General features: G+C 42.3%; 1 protein-coding gene across 3 annotated transcripts in view; it reads right to left on the reverse strand.

Moving 5' to 3' along the window:
* LIN7A (lin-7 cell polarity scaffold A) overlaps window positions 1-11,468 on the reverse strand; it is a 322,471-nt gene extending 311,003 nt beyond the window's left edge. For all 3 annotated transcript variants that reach the window (XM_086398863.1, XM_086398865.1, XM_086398862.1), the window contains exon 1: window positions 11,190-11,468. In XM_086398863.1, the coding sequence (XP_086254989.1) occupies window positions 11,190-11,271 (82 nt within the window). In that variant the 5' untranslated portion in view covers window positions 11,272-11,468. The remainder of the gene's footprint in view (window positions 1-11,189) is intronic.
* Between the last annotated feature and the right edge of the window lie 271 nt (window positions 11,469-11,739).

An 11,739-nucleotide genomic window follows, 5' to 3' on the forward strand; every position in this document is an offset into this window, starting at 1 on the left:
TAAACAAGAGTCAGAGAGTCACTCTTGGTTATATATTCCACAGTCAACTGTTTAATTATTATTTATTTTTAACTTTTTAAAAATAGCTGATTGTAGTACAGCTGATTAACAATATGTTGATAGGTTCAGGTGAACAGCAAAGGGACTCGCCCATACATGTACATATATCCATTCTCCTCCAAATTCCCCTCCCATCCAGGCTGTCACATACTATTGAGCAGAGTTTCATGTGCTATACAGTGGGACCTTGTTGGTTATCCATTTTAAACACAGCACTGCATACCTGTCCAACCCAAACTTCCTAACTATCCCTTCATCCCATTCTTCTCCCCTGGAAACCATAAGTTTGTTCTCTGAGTCTGTGAATCTGTTTTTGTTTTATAAATAAGTGCATTTGTATCATTTCTTTTGAGTTTCCACCTATAAGGGATGTCATACGATACTTCTCCTCTATCTGACTTCACTCAGTATGACAATCTCACAGTCCATCCATGTTAGTACACTTTTGATATCTGCAGATAAATAGAATAAAATAAAACCCCCAAACATCTACATAAATTCTGGTCCATGTCCTTAACAATTACTGAATCTTAAAAGTCCATCTATAACAACTTTTCCAATTTGTCATTCAACTTTTGCCTGTACTTTTCCAGTAATCCAGTAATAGGATGTTCATGAATTCCCGGAAGGCACCTGTTCTAATTTTAAACAGAATGAATGCAGGAAATTTTTTCTTGAATAAAAATTCTGTCATCCTGTATCCTTTGGTAACTTACCTAGGTTTATCCCCTGAAGCTATGTGGTATTTGAATGAAAAAAAATTAATTTATTCAGCCCACCTTTGAGCACTTATCTTTCAGGTACTGTGATAGGCAATGCATACACAAAGATGAATATAAATAACTTATGCTGCTAGGGTGACAGTAGTGTAAATGAAATTTTTCTATATTGTGTGGTACAGTTATGAAAAAATAATGTAACAGAAGCATCAAGAAAGAAGTGATTTGGGGAAAAAGGTAGCTGACACATTAGTAATTGTACAGGAAACTTTTTATTTTGACCTCCAGGCATCTCCAAGTGCTCCTTGCTTCTACAGAATACCAAAATAAACATGGTCTCTGCCTCTTAAGTGAATAATGCAAAGAAATAAGCAAAACAATGGAACGGGAAAGACTAGTGATCTCTTCAAGAAAATTAGAGATACTAAGGGAACATTTCACGCAAAAATGGGTACAATAAAGGAAAGAAATGGTAAGGACCTAACAGAAGTAGAAGAGATTAAGAAGAGGTGGCAAGAATACATAGGAGAACTATACAAAAAAGTCTCAATGACCAACACAACTACAATGGTGTGTTACTCACCTAGAGTCAGACATCCTGGAGTGTGAAGTCAAGTGGGCCTTAGGATGCATTACTATGAACAAAGATAGTGGAGGTGCTAGAATACCAGCTGAACGATTTCAAATCTTAAACATGATGCTGTTACAGTGATGCACTCAATATGCCAGTACATTTGGAAAACTCAGCAATGACCACAGGACTGGAAAAGGTCCATTTTCATTCCAATCCCAAAGAAGGGCAATGCCAAAAAATGTACAAACCACCATACAATTGTATTCATTTCCCATGCTAGCAAGGTAATACTCAAAATCCTTCAAGCTAGGCTTCAACAATATGTGAACTGAGAACTTCCAGATGTACAAGCTGGATTCAGATGAGGCAGAGGAACCAGAGATCAAATTGGCAACATCTGTTGGATCATAGAAAAAGCAAGAGAATTTCAGAAAAACATTCACCACCTCATTGACTACACTAAAGCCTGTAACTGCGTGGATCACAACAAACTGTGGAAAAGTCTTAAAGAGACAGAAATACCAGACCACCTTATCTGCCTCCTGAGAAACCTGTATGCAGGTCAAGAAGCAAGAGTCAGAATCAGACATGGAACAACAGACTGGTTCCAAATAGGAAAAGGAGTTCGTCAAGGCTGTATATTGTCACCCTGTTTATTTAGCTTATATGCAGAGTACATCATGAGAAACGCTGGACTGGAAGAAACACAAACTGGAATCAAGATTGCCGGGAGAAATATCAATAAGCTCAGAAATGTAGATGATACCACCCTTATGGCAGAAAGGGAAGAGGAACTAAAGAGCTTCTTGATGAAGGTGAAAGTGAAAAAGCTGGCTTAAAACTCAACATTCAAAAAATGAAGGTCATGGCATCCAGTCCCATCGCTTCATGGAAATAGGGAAAAAATGGAAACAGTGACAGACTATTTTCTTAAAATCACCGTGGACAGTGACTGCAGCCATGAAAAGAAAAGATGCTTGCTCCTTGGAAGAAAAGCTGTGACAAATCTAGACAGCATATTAGAAAGCAGAGACATCACTTTTCCAACAAAGGTCCATATAGTCAAAGCTATGGTTTTTCCAATAGTCATACAGATGTGAGAGTTGGACCATAGAGAAGGTTGAGTGCTGAAGAATTGATGCTTTTGAAATACTGTGGCACTGAAGAAGACTCTTGAGAGTCCCTTGGACAGTGAGGAGATCAAACCCGTCAATCCTAAAGGAAATCAACCCTGAATATTCATTGGAAGGACTGATGCTGAAGCGGAAACTCCAATACGTTGGCCACATGATGAGAAGAACCGACTCATTGTAAATAAGACCTTGATGCTGGGAAAGACTGAGGGCATGAGGAGAAAGGGGTGACAGAGGATGGGATGGCTGGATGGCATCACTGACTCAATGGATATGAGTTTGCGCAAACTCCAGGAGATAGCATGGAGACCATCCACGGACAGGGAAGCCTGGCGTGTTGTAGTCCATGGAAAGATTAGGAAACGACTCAGCAACTGAACAGCAACTGCCTCTTGGTACCGTATACTTGAAGATAACAAACCTTATCTGGCCCTGCCTCCTGGCAGTATGGCAGGAGTACAGTTGACCCTCCATATTTGGGGGTTCAGCGTCTGCGGATTCAGCTGGGTTGAGTCACAGATGGGTTGCTTGAATCTCGGAATGCAGAACATAAGGGCCTAAGGATACAAATGATCAACTGTACCACACCTTTTTATATAAGGGACTAGAGCACCCAAGGATTTTGTTATCTGCAGGCAGTCCTGGAACCAATGCCCTGCAGATATCAAAGGATGCCTTTCTGGACTTTGAGGACTCAGAAAAAATAACTATCATTGTTAAATGGTTCCCATGTGTCAGGCCTGTTTTAAGTATTTTGCACATATTAACTAATTTAAAGTCCATCTAACTTGAGTTTAAATATTATTGCCATTTGTAATTCCCATTACTCTATCCCCTTCCCTTCTTTTGGTGAAAGATGATTCTTGGATAGAAAAAAAAAAAAAAAAAACTAGATCATAATGAAATTTCGTTAACTATCACCACAATAGGCAAGTAAACAAAAATAGCAGAACCAGTTGGACTTGAAATAGCTACTGTGTTTCTAGAGGAACTTGAAAGTGAAAGTGAAGTCACTCAGTCACGTCCAACTCTTTGCAACCCCATGGACAGTAGCCTGCACCAGGCTCCTCCGTCCATGGGATTTTCTAGGCAAGAGTAGTGGAGTGGGTTGCCATTTCCTTCTCCAAGGGATCTTCCCAACCCAGGGATCGAACCCAGGTCTCCCGCATTATAGACAGATACTTTACCAACTGAGCCACCAGGGAAGTGACCACCAGTTTAATTTAGAAGCCCTTGTTTTCCAAGATAGATACCATCTGAGTATAACTTCAGTTTAAGTTTCAATTCAGCATAACTTTTTTCAAGTAGTCTTTGGGCACATTTACTTTTAATAGGCAAATCTTCAAATTCAGCTAGCACATTAGGTAGTAAAACTCAGTCATGGAGAATAAAAAACAACTCTATCACCTAGACCAGAGTTACCTTTGGCAACACTGATGTAATCAACATGACTTAAAGGTTGTCTTTTCATTTGCCAACCCAGAGTGATTTCAAATTAAAGCCATTCTAACTTGTTTATCAGGACACAGCTCTATCATTCATCCACTTGTGGTTAAAAGAAAAATAAGGCAGTATAGTTTACATGTGTGTTTGGGGTTGAGGGTAGGGGAAGATGTGGATTCTGCTTGGCTCTCATCCTGTCTCTTTTTCTAACCTTTTCAGTTGTCTTCTGGCATTAACTTGTCTGGTTCAATTAACAAGTTAAGATGGCAGGTGGATGTCGGCAATGGAAGTAGGGCTACAAGCCTCAACACTGGTAACTCACATCCCTTCTTGGCCCTGGAGAGCATTCCACATTTAGGTCTGCTACACACACACACACACACACAGAGCAACATGATTAATGATGATAGCTACCACTTTTACGTTATTACAGGTTGGAAGGCTTTTTTTTTTTTTTTGTATTAAGAATGACTCTAAGCTAGCTAGTCCAACTAAGTCAATTTCATTCATCCATTTATTCAATCAATCAATATGAAGAGTGCACCAACCATGTACCAGACGATGCATTGAGCTCTATTCAAACAAATTCAGGATAGTCTCTGACCTAATGAAGACTTCATCCCAACAGACAAGTGTCAGAACTAAGTAAAGAGCTTTCTCCAAGAGAAAGCTTAGAATAGCGCCCCTAAAACTCAGTGTATATCTTCCAATTTGATACTACTCTCCAAATATTCTCTATTCCCTAATAAATAGCTAAACTCTACCTAGCAATTCTGAAAAAGTACTCCAAAAGCAAAAGCATTGCTTTCATAAATGACCAGCGTGCACCAAATACACCTCAGAGCTTAGATGGCTGGTGTAGGAAACTAGAAGGTATGCACCAAATTTCTGTTTCTTTTTCTGGAAGTTTGATCCTTAATTTTCAATTTCAATTCTAAAACTCTCATTAAATGGAAAATACCTTTTTCAATAATCAAGACTTTTTAGAAGTTTGGTCCCTTCTCTTTCCAACTTTTCATATCAGACAAAAAGAAAAGATGAATATGACACAATTCTGATTCCTGGAAAATATTCTCTAAATATAGTGGAAAAAGAAACTCAAATATTGATTTCCAAAGAAAATTCAATACATGTATATATTTAAAGTGTTTAGTGAAACTTATGGAAAACAGGAGAAAGAGTGCAAATACTTAATGTTTGTAGACTAAAATATACCTGGCTGTAAAAAGATTTTAGGACAAGAGTCAGAAAATATAGTTAAACCCTCTTTCTGTCCTCCCCACCATGACTATCAGGACATACAACCTTAAAACAACATAAAGGCTAGTTTAATTTTTACTTTCCTTCTTCCTTAATCTCTCCTCATACTAAATAAATAAAAAAACAAAGAGAGAAAGAGAAGAGGAAAGTCCACTGGACTGTGAACAAAAGTAATTTTCAGGCAAATACAGATTTTATATAAACTGGTGAATATAGCTGATTAGAAAAGCTATAGGTTGCCCAAGGCTTGAATTGGGAAATACATAAAGTAATAAGCTCTGCTTGCCTTGGAAAGGGAAAAGGGAAGAGAGAAAAAGTTTAATGTATCACAAATTTTATGAAAAGTATGGCACTCATGGGATTTTCATTTGCAGTTAACTTTTGCATTCATTTCTTTTTCATAAGGTTGAAACCCACAAAATAAAAGCTCTTGGTTTTCTATTAGAATTTTTAAAGGGCAAAAGTTTTAATTTCTTACAGTAAAAACACATCACAATTTGTTTAATCAATATTTTAGATTACAACTTATTTTAGAATTCAAGAAATCAAGATTTACATTTACATTTTTGCAAGGTATCCAAGTTGAATTTAACTCACAGAAAAGTTTGGTGGCTGTAACACCAGCATTTTATTTTATACTGGTGCCTAAATGCAGACTGTAAACCATTGATCATGTTATAAGGTCTCAAGTATTGAATATTACACAACTTCAATTACTCTTGGAAACTATTTTAATTATCCATTTTTCTCCAAGAGTTAATTTTTTGAGTCTTCTTTATAAGTCATGTAAACACTTCCTTATAAGTCATGATTAAAAAAAAATTCTGCTTAAAAATAAGGGTAAAAAGATAAGCTGAAGTAAAATTTTGAAGAATTCCATTGTATTATCTTTTCTGACCTTGAGATGGAAAGTGAAGGAGAGTTAGAGCTACTGGACTTAAGAAAAGTGCCTGAATCCATGCAATTCTTAAGACAGTGAAGTATTCCTATGTTCTTTGCTATGATGGTATTAAGTACATGGATTGGACACTGCTTTATTCCCTTGATTTTAGTTGAAGGTCATTCCTGGTGTAGAGATTAAGATCTGGGCAAAGGTGTAGGAATTACACTGAACATTATTCTGGAAGAGACTATTCACACTAATCTCCTTATCAGCATCTTCTCTTGGCCACAAGGGTAAATTACAGCTACTACTTTCTACATCACAGTCTAATATAAAATATTACACTGAAAATGAATATATCTCATCACCACTTGGGTTCCACATGTAAATCTACATATAATGACATGTACATTATAATGTTCAGGATATATTTGAAAGTCTAATTGTAATATACAGTGCTTTAGTCTAGCAATAAGAAGCAACCAGTTGCTCTATAGATTTTCTTGGTATCAGAGAAGGCAATGGCAACCCATTCCAGTGTTCTTGCCTGTAGAATCCCATGGACGGGGGAGCCCGGTGGTCCGCAGTCCATGGGGTCACTAGGAGTCGAACACAACTGAGCAACTTCATTTTCACTTTTCACTTTCATGCATTAGAGAAGGAAATGGCAACCCACTCCAGTGTTCTTGCCTGGAGGTATACTTATAACCAAATGCCTACTCCAAATACATCCTTAGTGTTGTTATTTCTTGGTGGTTTTTCTTTCCGATCATTTGCTTGGTTATGGATGTACTCATGGGATGGTGGCCAAGTTGCAGATGTAGAACTGCTCTTTCATGTATTCTTTGCTCTATTCATAATGTTTTTCCTAAGGGTCTTATTAACACATCAGAACGCAGATTAGATTTTACTTTCTCAGTGAGCCATCTAAGTAGGTCCTTCCTCATTATTCTCTATCTTTGTGTCATGTTCATTGTTTTCCGAGCATGTCATATTTTCAACTAACCTAAAATCCTAATTATAAATTACATCATCTGGCCCCTGGCCAGTTCACAAACCCTTTGCTGGTTTTTTTGGGGGGGCTTTTTGCCACTCTTCCCTGTGTTCACATTTTCACACTGACTTTCTTGATGCTCCCAGGACGCACGCGTGAGGTCCTTCTCTCGAGCACATTCCTCCAGATGTCTGTAAATTTTGCTTCCTTACTTTCCTCAGGTCTCTCCTCCCATGGCACCAATTCTTGACTATCAAGTTTCAAGTAGCACCACATCCCTCTCTTTGACCCAGTCTTAGTTCTTCTCACCAGCACTCATATATCTATGTGTTCAGTGTGTGGCTCTCATTGGTATGTCAACTCCATTAGCCTTTATCTACTTTGTTCATTAGGACCACCACATTGCTTAAAACAGTGCTTTCCAAAAGGCTGACACTCAATACTTAGTTGTGGAATGAACGAATTTCTTACTGATATTTTTCTGTGACTAGATTCTTAAAGACCATAAAAGCAGAAACTTTGTCTCTGGCATTCCTGTAACATCTTGTATACAGAAGGTGATAAATGAATATTTATTCAATGAATGAATGAATGATTTACATGAGCATGGGTGTGTGTGTTAAATCTCTTTCCCTCCTTAGATTCTAACTACCATGAAGACCATGAGGTAGTCTGTTCAGCTCACCAATATGCAGCAATCCCACAGTAGGGTCTGATTTGCTGTAAGTACTCAATGAGTAATCCTAAGGACAGGGGCAAGGAGGAACAGGAACTTACTATGACCAAAGCCACCAAGAGGCCCCCACAGAGTTAATCTGAGGTCTTAGTCGCAGAAGGAAAAGAGTTTAGGATATACACAGAGCAGTGAAAATGTGAAGCCATCCTGTTTGCCCTTTCAGGGGCCATCCAGGTTCCTGGATGGCCAAAGGCTTGCTTCCAGCACAAGACCCAGGAAGCTAGTGTAGACTACTGAGCTTTACTTTCAGATGATATCTTTGGAATTCTGGGGGTGTTCCATCTTAATTTCAAGCTCTAGCTGTGATCTGATTGCTTAAAACTGCTGCCCTAAAGATTCCAGATGAATCCGTGGATAATGCCAAAGGGCATCAAACAAGAAAAATTAGATTTTAGCATAAAATCTCCCATTGACTAGCAGAGTAACCTTGAAAACATCTCTTTATCATTGCTTCTTTCATGTTTTTCACCTGAAAAATGAAGATGCTAGAAAAGAACCTGCAGAATACACATGGATTATGTATTTTGGTTTGCTTGATAAGATGCCTAGGAAGGGGGCTTTATAAGGCATCTTCTTCTCTTTCTCTCCTTCGCCCACCTGCCATGACCCTCCTTGCTCAATAATCACAGAGCTCTGGTTGCTGATGGAAATCTGTCAAGAGCATGGGAGGAAAGAAAGCTTAAGAATCATTGGCCTGTGTTCTCCCTGCCTTTCTTCCCAGGGTTAAAATGTTGTGAATCTATGACCTGTACTTTTCTGTTCACTATGAAATCCCTGTATTTTAACAGTGCTTAAATTGTTGCAATCCTTTAGTTTACGTACATTAATTTTTTTTTTTTCTACTGTGATCAGGGACTATGGAAGGCTTTGAGAATGCAGAGATGAATTTAGAAATGGTCCCTTCCCTCAGGGAGTTCCGTTCGAAAGGAGATAGATGCAACAGTTTGAGAAATGCTTGGATGAGGCCAAAGTAGTGGGTGACCTCAGAGCACGTCAAAGAACACCTGGAAGAGGTGGGCGAGGAAGTCATCTGTGAAATCCTCCAGTAGGTGACCAGAAACTGAGTCCTAATTTTAATTCACCAAATTCTAGGCTCTTAGAGTTGCACATTGTCTGAATCCTTCACTCCAAACTCCTTATGTGCCAAAAAGGAAAACTGCTCCCCAAAGAGGTGGACCAACTCCTCCAAAGTAAGTATCAGAGTTACGCCCAGGAACCAGATAATTACTATCTTTTCCGAGATTTTTTTACTTTTTGTAGGAAATTTCTCATCAGTTTATTTTATCAATTTTATTATATAATTAATAATCATACTTTAAAACAACTTAGAGGGGAAATTATGGATATGTATTGACTTCATACACAGTAATGACGTCAATAACCCACCATCCATAAATTACAAGACCTCAAAGTAAGCTGCTGGTGAATTTATTCCGATACATTCAGTCTCACCCAACTTGCCTCTTGAGCTTCTGAATCACAACTGGGAAGGACAGGTACAGTCTGGCTGTGAACAAGAACAAACTCTAAGAACAGATCTTAATCTGATTGCACTTCCCCTCCACAATTGATCAGGCATTTAAGGTAAGCCCTTCAAAGTGAAATGTTTTTAGTAGTAGTAGTAGTATATAAAATTGCTCAGGTACGCAATTTTCTTGGAGTTTGCTTGCTTTTTTTTCCCCCCCCTTTCTTTCCTAATGTAGTCGTTTTACTTGGGATGTTTAAAAACGGTGATATAGGAATGGGACAATATAAGATCTCATTACATTAAAACAGAAATACTTGGGAGTCCATAATTTCTAATAGCTTGCCATCTGTTAGGTTCTTAGAGGCAGTGGGTTTATCCTACTTAGTGGAGATGATGATACTGGGGAGAAATCATGGATTATGCAATAGATTTCTGAACTCTTTAATTATATTATTAATTTACTAGCTGGCAAACCAACGTTTCCCAACATAAAGTCAATTATTTTTTGTCTTTCAACTCGTACCCCGAGTAAGGTTGCTATGGGCACCACATAACATTTCTTCTGGCGCCAACAGATTGCGTTAAAGTCACCCCACAATCTCTCCAAATTAAAAAACCTCCCTAACTTTGCACTGGCTTTTTCACTGTACTCGCAGCAGGATGCTCTTTCGCCTTGCCCCACAGTCCGGTTTAATCCTCCAGAAAGAATATTTTTAGAGGCACATCGGATTGAATCATTTTCATCTGAGCACACCATTTCCAAATGGCCGCACAGGGTCCTAAATCCGGCCGCTGCGGACCAGGACAAGCAGGTGTCCTCCGCAGCAGAGTCGTGGGACTCCTGAGCATTCATAACTGGACGTCGGAAAGCCAGAAAGAAAAGTCGAACACGCAAGGACAGGTATAACCCCGCACCCGTGCGCGGGAGAGGCCGCGATCGCAGCGAAGGATTCCATCCTTGGGCTTGGGGAGGTCCTAGAAAGGAAGCAAACGCTGCTTTCCCAGTCAAGTCAGAAAGCAGGACGCACAGGGTCGCAGGTCAGAAGTTGAATTGCAACCCAGCCTGCGCTACGTCCCAGCGCCTTCCGCAGCCCGGGTATCGCCGTGGCACCGGGCTAGGAGAGAACAAGGCTGGCTGGGGCAGGAGAAACTGTGAGTTGCCACGGCCGGAGAGCCGCCCCCGGCGAGGGCAGACGCGACCCCCGCCGCCTTCCGAGCGCGAAGCCAGGAGAGCGGGGCGCGGCTGCCGCGACGCTGCGCCCCGACCCCGGCCCCGCTGCCCGCGCTTCGCTTCGCCCTTTCCACGGAGGGCAGCTCCCAGCCGCCGCAGCCCAGCCGCCGTACGCCCCGGCACCGGCCGCCCGGGGGTACGCCTGGCCCGCTCCCGGGAGGCTGCCGGGGTCTCCGCAGCCGGACCGACCCTCGCCCCCCGGCGCCGGGACAAACTTCCTTCGTCCTGGGCCCCCAGCCGCGCAGGCTGCCAGGCGGCTCCCTCTGCAGGCTTCCCTGGGCTCCGGCTGCAGGCGCCCTCGCCCGGCAGTGCGAGCTTTCCTCCCTGCCCCTCTCCAACCCCGAGCCCCGGGCGAGCGCCTAGCGGTCCCCGCGCCTCCGCTCCAACAAAGCCGGCGGCCGGGAGGCGAGCCGCCGAGGGGCTGAGAGGGGCGCCGTGGGCTGCAAGAGCCCCGCAGAGGCACCCCTGGGCCGGGCGATGGTAGCGCGAAGGGGCAGCGGGGACGTGGCGGGCGAGAAAGGGGAAGAAAGTGTCCTGCTCTCGGCGCGAAAGCCCTCTCCGAGGCTGATCCTCGCTGCCCTGCTCCCCCTGCCCGAGCGCTGCCTGGCGGTCCGGGTGGGAGTTGGCGGCGCCAGAGGAGGAGGCTGGCGGGGGACGCAGCGGCCTGAAGGGCGAGCCGCTCCCTTACCTCTGTCCAGAGTGAGCGGCTGGACCACTGTCAATGTCGCCATGTCTGCCGTGGGAGCCGAAGTGACGCTCGGCTTCAGCATCAGCAACCGCTTGTAGTGAGAAAAAGAGGAGGAGACTGGGGGCGGGGGTGGTGAGGGAAGACGGAAAGGAGGGGGAGGAGGGAAGGTGGTGGTGGTGGTGGAGGAGAAGAGAGCCTGGGTGGGTTGGCAGCCAGATGGAGACGCAACTGTTCCGCGGCGGGCAGACCTTCAGATGCGGCGTGAAGCTGAGCAGGTATGGGAGAGCGAATGCCTCGCTGGCTCTGGGAAGGAACTTTGCTGTTCGACCCGAGGAGCGCCGGATGGGTGTAGCTAGTGTGTTGCTTTCTTTCAACTTTCCACTCGAATAAAATGGTCACGGCGTGCGGGCGTTCAGGGGAAAGGAGAAGAATGAAAGGGGATAGAGGGGAGGGAGGCAGAGAGTTTTTTTTTTTTTTTTTTAATTAAGAGAGTTTGTCAATCCTCTAGTTGTAATCGAGGGGATGTAATCCCATCCCCCTAGAGAGAAAA

The sequence above is a fragment of the Bos grunniens genome, chromosome 5, assembly GCF_055505025.1.
Source record: "Bos grunniens cultivar Pamir isolate PY7600 chromosome 5, Bosgru_T2T1.0, whole genome shotgun sequence".
In the NCBI taxonomy this organism is placed as follows: Eukaryota; Metazoa; Chordata; class Mammalia; order Artiodactyla; family Bovidae; genus Bos; species Bos grunniens.